General features: G+C 32.8%; 2 protein-coding genes across 2 annotated transcripts; both read right to left on the bottom strand.

Moving 5' to 3' along the window:
* Nucleotides 1-146: 146 nt before the first annotated feature.
* On the bottom strand, nucleotides 147-2,419 carry LOC107417112 (ribonuclease 3-like protein 3). The gene is made up of 3 exons (XM_016025675.4): nucleotides 1,875-2,419; nucleotides 1,014-1,160; nucleotides 147-885 (listed from the first exon to the last, which is right to left on the bottom strand). The coding sequence occupies exons 1-3, from the start codon at nucleotides 2,316-2,318 to the stop codon at nucleotides 610-612; spliced, it is 867 nt and encodes a 288-aa protein (XP_015881161.3). The 5' UTR covers nucleotides 2,319-2,419; the 3' UTR covers nucleotides 147-609.
* Nucleotides 2,420-6,122: 3,703 nt separating this feature from the next.
* On the bottom strand, nucleotides 6,123-12,976 carry LOC107417105 (lysM domain receptor-like kinase 3). Its single transcript, XM_060816897.1, has 12 exons — nucleotides 12,022-12,976; nucleotides 11,365-11,398; nucleotides 11,232-11,236; nucleotides 10,962-11,120; nucleotides 10,566-10,765; nucleotides 9,645-9,734; nucleotides 8,157-8,250; nucleotides 7,926-8,077; nucleotides 7,754-7,845; nucleotides 6,921-7,056; nucleotides 6,659-6,757; nucleotides 6,123-6,570 (listed from the first exon to the last, which is right to left on the bottom strand). The coding sequence occupies exons 1-12, from the start codon at nucleotides 12,632-12,634 to the stop codon at nucleotides 6,406-6,408; spliced, it is 1,839 nt and encodes a 612-aa protein (XP_060672880.1). The 5' UTR covers nucleotides 12,635-12,976; the 3' UTR covers nucleotides 6,123-6,405.
* Nucleotides 12,977-13,575: the final 599 nt, after the last annotated feature.

The following is a 13,575-nucleotide window of genomic DNA, read 5'->3' as shown; positions in this document are numbered from 1 at the left end:
TTTTTTTTTTTAATTTTTTTTATTTTTGTGATATTGTAGGTGATGGGAGATTTAAATTTGAATCTTTTTTGTTCCAAAAAAGTGGATTTTACCATTACTGTATTTATGAGAGGACAATTATGCTTTTCCTTTTAAAGTTCAACTAAAAGCAAAAATGCCACTCAAAACATCAAAAGAAGCTTTTTAGATCACTTGTCATATGTTACCTATGAAGATGACGCATATGGAAATGTGATCTTATTTTCTCCACAAGAAACAGATCCTCATGCTCCAGCTTTCTTGGTGGTATTATTTTTTTATTTATTTTCTCACTCTTATTTATTTATTTATTTGGTAAATGAAAAAAAGGGTCTTTAGGTGGTAATTATGGGTTAAGGAATTACTTGGATCAAGTGATCATTGCTAACCCATCTTTTCAACTTTATCAGTGATCCGCAACCCTTATAGTCTTCTCCTCCAAAGAATCTTATCAAGGATTAAACTTTACAAACCCCATATAAAGATTAGGTTATACAACAGAAATTTTTTTTTTTTTTCACAAGAAAAATACAAGAATCTCACCATTTGTACTCCAGATTGTTCCAAGTACATAGAAAAATTGTGAAAACCTTAACCTTGGATGCTATATTTTTCACTTAGTACCCTTCCTATATTGTTCAGTGCATCTTTTGCAGCTCTATTATGTGCAATTTCTTTCTTAAGTCCATAGGTTGCACTTCCAATAAGTTTATCCTGTACATAAACATCAAAACCAGTGTTTTTCTTCCACAAATCCACAAATTGAACTTTCAAATTATTTTTCTGACATATTTCATAAAGCTCTGTCACTGGGTGTCTCTTAATTGTTTCAGGACTAATGATGGGCTCCAATAGACTCTTAAATACCTGAATAAAGAACCAAAAAATAATAATAATAATAATTTATATAATGGGATACCAAAACAAGCAATGGGTATAAAAAATTCAACAAATAATAAAAAAAAAATAATGGGAATAAAATGGTAATTAAATACCTTCCACACAATATCCAAGGAAGAGTCGCTATCAATGAAAACAGCCCCAATTGCTGATTCAACAATATCAGCAAGGTCTTTTGGTACATCAATTAGTCCATTGGAATGCAATGGGAACTCTGATATTTCTTGGATAAACTTCCTTATCTATTCAAAAACCCAACCAAATTAATATTAGGACTACTTTTATTTATATTATATTAAACATTACTACTTGTCTAACAAGTTCATTGACCCAATTACCACAAAAAAAAAAGGTTGATTGTATTATTATTGTATATCGTATTCTCAACAAACAAAAGCTTCGTTGAATATTGATTGTTTCTTTATTTCTCAAACATTAATACATGTCGGCAGATTGGAAAATTCCAAGTCAACCAATCTATATATATATATATTAAATAGTGCCATGGCCTAGGGCATAAAGGTGCTTTGTTTCTTATCCCCAAAAGAAAAAAGTCAAGCCGTATAAAGACTAGAATACATATGAACAAAACAAGTACGATAAATTTTAACAATTACATATTTCATATATTTGAATCGAAATATACAAAATATGAATTTTCACACAAGCGATCTTTATAGGTTTCATTTTATTAGATTTAGAAAATTGAAAGAAATATACATAAATCTTAATTTATAAGATGGATTTTATAGAGTCAAGTGTAATCGAAACCCCACTTTATTTTCTTTTTTTTTTGGAAACTACGTTTGATTGTTCAACCTCAAAATACATGATCAACATTCATAAAGCAAATTACAAAACATTGAAAACTTAATTATATATATATATATATATATATAATAAATAAATAAATAAATAAAAGAAAGTAGGTTAAATAAGGTTATTTTATGACTTACTTCGTCTTCAAGTTTAGGTTTATTATGGCGTAGAAACCGATGCAAACCGTGTTTGACGGCCACACGAGCAAGTTTCTCGGTATCAACATTAGAGGAACGGAGCCGGGTCAATGGGCCAGATGATAAATCCGGGTACAAGAAATAATGCTCTCTGGATATTAACAGGCTCAATACTGCATCGCCCACAAACTCCAAACGTTCATATGAAGAAGAAGAAGAAGAAAAAGAAGTAGAGGAAGAATTTGAGGTCTTTAGAGCCGAGGCATGTGTAAAGGCCTCTTCAAGTAAGCGTTTGTTGTTGAATTTGTAACCCAAAATCTCCTCCAATTCTTCAAGATTTACATCTCTACCATCTTTAGTATTGTTAATACAAAGAAGCTTATTCAGTCCTCCTACTACTTCTTCTTCTGCGGGCATGGTTTTATTAGCTTGGTCTTCTTCCATGGATTAGTATTGAATAGAGGGTTGGAAGGTATACATGGTAAAAACTGGTTTCATGGGCTTATGGGTTTTATAAAGGATATGGGTCATGGAAAGTAGAAAATAAGTACAAAGAAAGAAATAAATTTATATATATATATATATATATATAATATTTATATAAGTAAATAAATATATGATACGAACGCACTTTGATAATCACAAGTCACGGCACAACGTGGGAGAAGATAATTACGGGTTTTTTAATATGTTTGAGGTTTTTGGAGAAGAGTTTATAAAAAGACGAAAATAGGTTAGTTGGTAATAAATGGAAAATGAAATTTCAGTCTTCAAATATTTTATTATATCTGTTTTTTTAAACAAAAATATTTAATATATATATATATATATATATGTATGGTCCAGTTTTTGCTTACTGTGATAAGTAAGGACAGGAAATATAACCATGTAGGGAGGGTACAGGAATGTTTTCTTTTCCATAGCCCATAGTTTCATATAATAAAATGTTGAAAAATAAAAAATAAAAAATCATAATAATAAACAAATTAATTTACTTTCTTTAAAGGTAGATATCATTTTAGACTTTTGCACCCTTTATTTTTAATTTTTAGCACAAATGTATTTCTATTTTTGAAAATTTCTCTGTAACGCTTTTACATTTTACATTTTACAAATACATATGTTTCATTCATACTGTTGGGTATCAATTAATTTTTTTTATATTAATATAACGGCTATTTCCCAAAAAAAAAAAAAGAAAAAAAAAAGAAAAGAAGAAGAAGAAAAACTATTATTACGACCATATAAGATAAATAAAGTTGGCGTGGTCGGCGTGGTTGGCATTACTCATGATGGAAATCTATATTGATTTTTAAATTTATTAGTTAGCTTCTGTTACCATCTATAATTTGTTCTGTCTTTGTGGAAATAGTCCATTTCTTCATAAAATGATTTTGAATTTTAAGCCCATAATTTGTTCCAAATTTGTGAAACTGGTAATGTTTGTTAGGGATATTAAAATCCAATCATAAATTTTTAAACTACACATATTTTGCTATAAATTTTCAATTATTGAGGGAAACGAAGTGGGTTAATTTCAGTAGTAGAGTATTTCTATTTATGTCTATAAAAATACGAATGATATGGATGGTAGAGAAAATTAGTAGTTTGTATTTATGTAATTTATTAAAAAAAAGTTTTTTTTCTATTTTTTATTACCAATAATATGTTCCATCTCAAAATTACAAAATCTAAGAGTAATATTATGGACATCAACTTTATTTACCAACTTATTTATAAATAATATGTGGCAAATGATATGTTATTATTTATTTGTTGAAAAATTGTTATAAACTATATATATAAGCAAAATTTAAAATGAATAAATAAAACTCAACATTAATAAATTAAATAATATCAAAAATTAATTTTGTATTCATGTTCTGAAAAAAATAAATTGGATAGCTTATAGGATTGTTAAGTATGCTTTATATCATATGTACTTGCTAATAGTCCTGCTTGGAAAAAGGGTCATGTTTGACTTGCTTCTTTAATTTTAAGCTAATGCATGTAAGAGTGTTTCTTAATACAATCTATGATTTTCTTCAAAATAATAATAATAATAATAATAATGATGATGATGATTATGTCATGTTATTTGCCATATAAGTTAATAAGCGTCTTTTTATATTTATATTGAAAATCTTAATCACTCATATACAGAACTTTTCAACCTCAATAATTTTTCAACCCATTTAGAGAAATTTTATCCCAAATATAACAATCAAAACAAGTTTTATGTTTTTTTTTTTTTTTTAAATAGAACTAACATCTGCTTTTTATATTTTCTATCCTTTCAATATTTTTTGAAAGACTAAAAAGTAAATTAATAATTTATTTCATGCGCAGCAACCTAGATAGATTACAATTAACTAGTGAAATTTTAATTTTTTTAGATAAAATTTTGAGATATGTTTAAGTTCCAACTTTTTCATCCTGTTATTGTTATTATTATTAGGAGTAAAATTAATAGTTTTTATTATTATATTTTGCTATCAAATGGCAAAAACTAGTACTTAATGATTAATTAATTAGTAACAATATGCCTCTATCTCTATGCATGAATAATGCTTCATTTTTTTTTTTTTTTTTTTTTTGGGTGAAGAGTGCATGAATTATGCTTGGAGGTCGGCAAAGCACAATCATTGAGATGGGGAATCACATATTCTGCAAAAAAACACTATGCCATTAAGTCAGCTTGACCAATTCCAGGTGCAGAAGTTAGAAATTGTTCAAAATCTATAAAATATTGAACATTTTTTTTTTTCTGAAATTCTTTGATAATATTTTAACATCCACAGCATATGCATGTATCCTATTTAAAAATATTATCAACTGGTTTTATAAGCCATCCCTATAAATTAAATACTATTTTTGTCGATTAGAAAAATAAAATCTCTATTTCCAAAAAATTATGTTTTTTCTATTAAAAAAAATCATGGGTTAAGCTAATATCAACATTTTTTTCTTTTTCTTTTTGTGGCACTGGAAATGAAAACATTGATATTGAGAATTGGACTATTTCTGGAAAGGACTGGAATTGTGCTTTTTATGTTAACGTATTTCTCAACTTGTTACTCACTCACCAACCAAAAAAAAAAAAAAAAAATCTCAAACTTGTTGGATATGCCAAGTTACTCAACCAGGAGGGTCCCACTCTAGAAGTTTAAGATATATATCTCTTTCCAAAGCTTTTTTCTGTCCTGTGACAGTCAGAGCACTGAAAAATGGACAAAAAGAAGCCAAAATGAACTCGGCAAGGACCAATGCAATTAATGGTATCTCGTGGACCAAGAGTAAAATCTTTTATATTTTCTTGTAAAAAAGGTAACTAATTGCTCTAGAAATAGGTTTATCTAATAATTAATTTAGCAGTCTTGTTGCCTTGGAGCCTAAGAAATTTGATATTCATAAAAGCCCTTTCTAGCAGTCTTGTTGCCTTGGAGCTTAAGAAATTTGATATTCATAAAAACCCTTTATTGGAAACTCAGATGTCTGTCATGTATCTTGCTGTTCTTAGGAAATGAAGATTTTTGATACTGCTCGGTTGGTAGAAAATAACAAGTACAAAAAGAGCTTCAGAGCCAATAACAAAATTTTTATTTTGTAGGGTACCCATTAAATTTTTTGTTTTCTTATCCAATTATAAAAGCTTCAGTGACATCATTACAAATGACTATTTAAGGCTACAGCATTGCAGGAGAATACTTTCTCAGAGAAGTTGAGGGTTGAAAGTTGGATTACTCGTAATCTTGGTTGTAAATGGAAGCATTGCACTTAATAGCAGAACATTTGCCGGCTTTGTTGTATCTTTTTAAATCAAAAAAGTTCCTACTAACTATTGATGGAAAAACAAGAAAAGTACAGTTACAAACGAGGGGGAAAATTATCCAATATAATTCATAACTGGTTCTTGCAAGGATAAATCGGTAGTAAAGTCATTAGTCCCTCAAACAATGCTCCAAATCTCTTATCCCCAAGAAAGAAAAATGGTGGCCTTTTTTTAATTGATTTATTTATTTATTTTTTTGGTAAATGAAGAAAAAAAAGTGGCCATTTGCACTGTGTATTAGTGTATTATCCAGAAGCCAACTGCATAGGGTAATAAAAAATAATATATGGCCTGGTTTTTGAACCCCATAACTACTTATATATCCTCTTTTTCCGTTGTCCTAGGCTTGGAACATAGAGTGGCCTCAATTTGAAATGAAGCAAAGAATTACAGTAATTCAGTTTCTAACACTAACATAGTCAAACAAAATGGCTTCAGATGTAAATTCTAATTTGTAACTGTACACTGTTTGATATCATTGAACATAAGATCCAAACCATACTCCTTGTCTAAAGACCCAGGCATGATTTAACATAATGTATATATTCATCTTCTTTTTCATGCATTCATGAAATAGTACATAAAATTTACATAAACTTCAACAATTTGCAACCTATGCAAGCACATCTACATACAATGTCTAAAAATATTCCGACTTGGTGCTGTCCACAACCAAAAAACTTCCTCAAGAGCTAGATTCTACCTTCCTGACATTAGATCGACAAGAGCTTGGTTTTCGTAGAAGGAGCCAACATCCCAATCTTTGGTTGAAGATGACAATGTCATTAGGGCAACAACGATAGATATCATACTTGGACGTAGTTGTGGTTTCTCATCTGTGCAAGCCTTGGCAAGTTGAGCCATCTGCAAACAGGTCAACCACCACGGTTTTCTTAGGCTGGAAGTGATGAAACTTATAAGTAATATGTCTATCTATAAGATGGTTTTTTACCTTACGAACAGCATCAATAGGGTAATTGTCTTCGAGCCTTGGATCAACTAGTTTGCAGAGATCTTCCTTAGGGTCAGGTTGATTGAGGACATCCTCAAACTGTAAAAGATGGAAATCAAACACATGCTCAGAATTTATTTTTCACAGACAAATTATGTGGAGACTAGATGAAGGAAGGAGTTCACAAGATTAATTATGGAAAAAGAAACTAATTGGATTAAAAAAGGGTGCTTAGTATATGAGAGATGGCAAGAGTATTAACCAAAGCAACAAGGCCCTTTGACTCTGCAAGGGAACCACCCTTCACCACAGCTTCCTTTGACGAAATAAGTTCATAAAGGACACCTCCAAAAGCATATACATCCATTTTGGGAGACATCTCGCCATATTGAGCATATCTGTACTCAAATGCTGTACAAGTTAATTTTAGTTAATATAGGAAATAAGAGTTTACTACGTAGTTTGTTTGTTGTTTATCATTATTGTTTGCCCTAGAGGAAAAATCAAAAAAAAAAAAAAACTAGTCCTGGTTTAACAACCAGGACCTAGAATTTGGAGGAGATGGCCTATACCATCAAGGGCATTCCTCGTGATTTAACAGAAATAACAATAAAATCTTGTCTCTTTCCCCATGTTAGAAGTTTGTCGGATAAGTAAATGCTAAATGGCTGAGGCATTAAACAAAACATTTCCACTTCTACTGCAGCAATTTTTTAGAAGGTAAAAAAAAAAATAGCATATACAGCACCAAAAATCCCCATGCTGAAATTTCTGTAAAGAGCCCCTAGGCATCTATTGCAGTAGTAGCTTGGTACTAAGCATTGACCTGTGTTATTTAACAAATTAGCAGGCCATATTAAGAACTTGATATGTATCTAATATTTAAATAACTTTACTAAATCGAGCAAAATTTCAACCGATTCAATCTTTATTTTATTGGCTGGGGAAGAAAGCTAGAAACATCTAGGCAATTAACTCATCAAGGATATAATAGGGTCCTTCGGGCAGACTTAATCCTCCAGAAACTGCCAAATCCTACCTCTTATTCTGGCTTTTGCTATTCATCTGCAAATAAATAATAAAATAATTACTTACTCAGGCGGCATGTATCCAAAAGTTCCCACAGGACGGGTTGGGAATGAAGTACTTCCAACTTCAGTCAGTTTAGCTAGTCCAAAATCTGCAACCTACAATAAAAATATTTAAGTGCAACTATGTGAAGAGGCTTTTGAATGTTCCATTGTGACAATTAAGGTAGCAAATCAACCTTTGCATTGAAGTTCTTGTCTATTAATATATTAGCTGATTTTATATCACGATGGATATAAACAGGAACAGTATGCTCATGAATGTATTCAAGACCTCTTGCTGAATCCAAGGCAATCTGCACCCTAGTAGACCATGGCAAAGGCTCTCTTCCTGGTTACATGCAAATATATTTGTTAACATTCCTATAAATGCAACATAACTTTAAATCCTAACTATCATTTTGTCTTACCTGAACCCCGCAAATGTTCACTTAAGTTGCCATTCTCAATGTATTCATATACTAGGAAGAGAGAACCCTCAACACAAAATCCAATCAAGTGCACCTGCATCACTTGTTAATTGTTATGATTTATTGTGAAGAAGATTATTAATAATTAATTTTCTAAGAGATCATCAGTGCTCATCTTATTTTCATAACCTACTAGAAATAATAGGAATCTTCTCATCAAGAATCCTTTTAACAGGAAACTACATTTATCCATTTGACTCTTGTATTGTTGCTTCTTGAAGAAGAAACTGGAAGTATATCTCTTACTTGAAGGACAAACATCTGTGAAGAATCAGACAATAACATAATTCATTGAACTCATTCACTTACGCATTAATACCACCCATAAGACCCTAGCTATAATCTAAACTTCTCATCCACAACAACAATGGATTCTATTAACTAAATTCACTTTTTACCCATTTATCGGTCTGTGATTGCCTGGAAGATGAAATTGATGATCGCAAAGAATATACTGACCTTGAAATTACCATGAATAATACGGTTATATCACTATTGCGGTGATGTGGTAATTTAGGTTACAAATATGGCCTGGTTGTATACTAGGCTATCCAAACCAATAAGGAAATAAAACCAAGGAAACTAACCCTAATAATTAAGAAAATCCATTTGAAAATTAAATATTCTCTAAATAGTAAAAACCAGACAACAATTAAATCTAAATTATTAGGAGGTATCAGTAGTAATGGAAACACTGATGTCATAACTCTGCATGACATGGTGTTTAAATCCTATGGTAAACAGAGGATGCATGTATAAGTGTTTAAGCATCAAGATGTGCCATACTGCCCAATCGTACCAAAGCCTAGTGACTGGAAATGTAGTGATTGGATAGGAACTCTACCACTATAATTTGACTCTGGTCAGATACAGTTATAATAAAATTTGGGTTTTGTCGAATGGTTAGTTATACCTCACATGGGAAATATGTTTATAACATTTTAATTTTTCTAATTTATGTTTTTTATGTAAATCTGAGATCAGTGTCAATTAATTCTACAAATTGAGATATTCAAACAGACACTTAAAACAGGCCTTCTAGCTAAATAGAAGAAATGGTCAACAAATATATGCTAGATTACTCTAAAACCAGAATACATAGGCTTTAAATCAAGATTCCATATTACTTTGATTACCACCATCCTAAAATTTAAGCTGGTTTGAAACATGTCCAACCATATGTCAAGCTTAAATATATGAAATGCAAATTAATCCCCCTCATATGTAGGCCAGCCCAAAACTTCAACCATACCGAAATACTGGATTACAAGTTTAAGCACATGACTAATTAAAAATTTATGCTCTAATGCCATGTTTAGTTACCAGTAGGCCTAATAACATATATGAGTACAAGAAAAAACCCAAAAAGCATATCAAGCTTTAATATGTGACTAGAACAGATCAATATTTGGAGAGAAAGTGCCTTACCAGGTTCAAGTGATGCACACGTGTTAAAACTCTAAGTTCAGCCAAAAATTCCTTTGATGCTTGCATATCCATCTTCTTGATTGCAGCTTTCTGCATGGGCACATAGGGAAAGAATGTTTGGGAAGGAAAAATAATAGCAAAGATAAATAACCAAGGCCTGAGAAAATTGATAGATATGCAATTATAAAGTCTATTAAGTTACGTCCAATCCCAAAAATTTAAGCTAACAAGAAGTGGATCTAATTATGTGTACCCAACTAACTACACATTCACCAAAAACTCACATGTCTGCTGTCCAATAATGGGTAAATTTTTCCAATTTTACTTTTCAATATTGAATTAGGTTCCCAGCAAAAAAATTTGTCAATTCCTTGAGTGTAAAAGTTTCCACCTTTTGTAAATATAAAAGTATTGCATCATTTTTCTATTCCCTAAAATAATATAGATTTTAACTTTCCGAGTAGAAAGTCCTCATAGTTCTTTAGGGGTAGTATGGAAGAAAAAGTTGAATGGAGAGGGAACATAACTCTAGCCTTCATGTGTTTGGTTGACTCACAAAATGAAGAAACTGGCGCAAAGGTCAGGTCCATGTAACAGCATAGAAGCTTATAGCCCTTTCTTCTATCCCACTTCTATTCCTTTTTGAAATAAAATCTTTTGACAGAGGAAGGAAACAGAAACTTCCACACCCTTCCTTCCTCCTTTATTGTAAACCAAATGAGGAAAACACAGTGTCCTTCATCTTCCTTTACCACTAGCTACAACCATATTGAGTGTTCAACTAGAACGCATAAGTGTATGACTCTTAAGAAATGTTGCAAAGTTTTTTGTATAAATTATGCGATATATCTAATATGAGTTAATGGAACTTGCTTTCAAAATCAATGCAGAAAATGAATAAGAATATTTATGGCAACAAACCTCGCCTCTCAGCTCTGCATGGTAGACTGCCCCAAAACCACCTTCACCAATTTTACTAGCCATACTGAAATCGTTAGTAGCCTGTGCAAGTTCTTCGTATGAGAACTCCATTGATTTGTCAATGGTTATGCCAGTAATGCCTGCAGTAGCACCACCTGGACCAGTTGATTCCACAGTTTGATTTGCAGTACTTCCAATATCTAGATCCAAAGGGGTGGAAGGAGAAAATAAATTAGCAAAATCCAGTATAAATACAATTGATTTTATAGTCTTGGACAGTATAAAAGCACGAGGTAGTAACGTAATATGAACATCCAACTGCATGAAAAAGGGATGGAAACTCTATAAAATACAACAGAATACACTCAAGAAGGAGAGACCAAAATTATAAGCTACCTCGGCCATCATTAGAAGACTGATCTTCATATGCGGGAAGTAATTTTGTGTCTGCCTTCTTCTTTAGGTAAAAATAGACATATATACTACTTGCTAATATTAGCACTGCAACAATAGCGGCCACAGCTATGCCAGCAATAGGTCCCCCTGCCAATGCTGCTCATGAAAATGCAAAAGCATAAGATCATAGCTGCATCAAGTTCCAATTGGCTGACCTACATTTGTGTCTGAATATAAAATAAAAAGAAGTTTCGCAGAAGGCCAAAGCACCTGAGCTGCAAAAGGGAAGAAAAAATTTAGTACTTTTAAAATTTCAACAATTTATAGTAGAAATAAAAAATGAAAATATAAAGAAGTAGTAGCATTTGTCCGTGTATTATAGGGAAAAGGAACTAGGAGCTACCTTGCATTCAGTGGCCGGTAGCTACCATTTGCATCTGTAAATTAGAAAGAAACAAAAACTTCTGTGAGACAAGCTTAAAGATGTAGAGCCCTCCAAAAAAGTGAGTAAAGATGAAGCAAATTTTCATTTATTGCTTTCTCCAACAGTTGAACATCCAACTTTCCTAAACTGCCCAATGGCTCCACCAATGAAGGCACTTAACTACTCACCATGTCAACCAAGATTACCATCCAAACCACACCGCCCCCCCCCCCCCCCCCCCCCCCCCCCCCCCCCAAAAAAAAAAAAAAAAAAAAAAAAAACAATATCAATCATTTGGCCGACATCTAACACCGTTTAACTTTCTCTTTTCCCACTTATGAGCGCCACCATTAAGGTTAAATTAATTATAATCAGCGATATACATTAACAGACACTACTAAAAGACAACTTATTAACCTAGATGGTCATGAAAACTCTACTTTATCCTACTTCAAATTTCTACTAAAAAAAAAATGTACCTTATAAAAAAAAAAAAAAGAAAACTCATTTTCATTTCGATAAATTTACACACGCATTAGTGCTTTCAAATGTTACCATCTATCTATGCATAAAAAATTCATCAACTAAAAAAGCACAATAATAAAAATAAAAATAAAAAATAAATCAAAAAAATACCTTTGCTGGGAACATAAGCGATGCCGCTCCCTCTGCCAAAATCCACACCCTTGTTATATCTCTGCAGCAACTGTGGGTCAATGCTCTCATTGGCCGCAATCGATTCCAAACTGTCCTCTTCTTGAATAGGGTACGTGATGAACAACCCATAATCCTTGGAGATAGCGCTATCACCACACGAACAATTCACAGTCACTTTGATTTGGCCACTTAAAGGTATGTTGTTGGGGTTATAGCTGTTGAAGTGTGCCAACGAGTCGATTGTAGTCAGATTGGCGTAGTATGTCTGTGCAATCTCTTTGTACGTATTGCCTTTGCTGATGTTGTAGAGGAATTCATGGCCCAGAAATTCTCCTCTGATACAATCACAGGAGAACGGAACGTTAACTCTGATAGACGATTTGACGCGGTCTTTGTCCGGTACCTTATCTTTGTTGTAGCTGACGATGGTATCGGGTTCTGTGCCTAAGACTTGGCCGATGAAATTGAGATTTGTGCCCTGCCAAACGTAGTACGAAGCTAAAGCCAGGTCGCAACGTTTGTTGCATTTGGATTTGATCGTGAAGCAAAGAGAGACCAACACCAAGAACCATAACCCAGTTCCGGGTTTCATTTGAAATTACAGAGGAAAATAAATAAATAAATAAATAACAACAACAATTAAAAAAAAAAAAAGTCAAAACCCTTTTCAGAAAAAAGTCCCAAATTCTAAAACCCAGATCAAAAAATGTCTTTTTATTTTTTTTTGGGGTATCTGATTAGGGAAAAATTTCTAAAAAGAAACTGTGCAGATGGGTCAATTTTGGAAAATTGTCAAAAATCGTAGAAAATGAATTAGGAAGTGTACAATATATGGATGGAAAGCTGTGGATGTCTAGGTTCTGCAAAATTTTACGGAACATCAATTGGAGGTCTGTAAAGAAAGATATTGCCATTTTAGTGACCGATGTTCAATGCAGGAAAATTCCAGCGTACCTTCTTTCATGTTGACGCTTAACCACGCCATTTTCTGTTCAATGGCAGCAAGTCCACGCCTTCCTAGCGTGGTCACACTCTACGAACACGCCAAGTTGGTGTATACAGCTTGTCCACTCCAAACATCACGCCAACAGCTTCAATCACGCGAAAAAGGAGAGCATTTCAATGGCATGGACCTACGCTAGTTTAGCGTGAACCTCCCATGCTACACGCTTCACTCCAAGCTGCAATGCAACATCACGTAAGGGAAGAGCAGCTCCCACAAATTGGGTGGCGTCGAGTCACTTCAAGTTGGCGTGTACCCATTGAAGCTCCACGCTCATCTTCCTTCATGGCGTGTTCATCAGCTTCACGCCTCGTTTTCACGCAAGAAAGAGCAGTCCACACTTCAACCCCACTCCAATTTGGCGTATACCAAATTCACTCCAGGCCTGCTGGTGTTGTGTGTTGGGAAGCTTGGCTTTGAGGTTTGAGCCATCTTGCTGTTCTTTAGAGAGAGTTAGAAAGAGAGAGATTTCTGCAGAAGATTTTGAACATAACACTGTTGTTTTAATTTAATGGTCTGGTGGTATTAGA

Source organism: Ziziphus jujuba, chromosome 4 (genome assembly GCF_031755915.1).
Source record: "Ziziphus jujuba cultivar Dongzao chromosome 4, ASM3175591v1".
NCBI classification, from domain to species: Eukaryota; Viridiplantae; Streptophyta; class Magnoliopsida; order Rosales; family Rhamnaceae; genus Ziziphus; species Ziziphus jujuba.
This window is presented reverse-complemented; position numbering and strand designations above follow the sequence as displayed.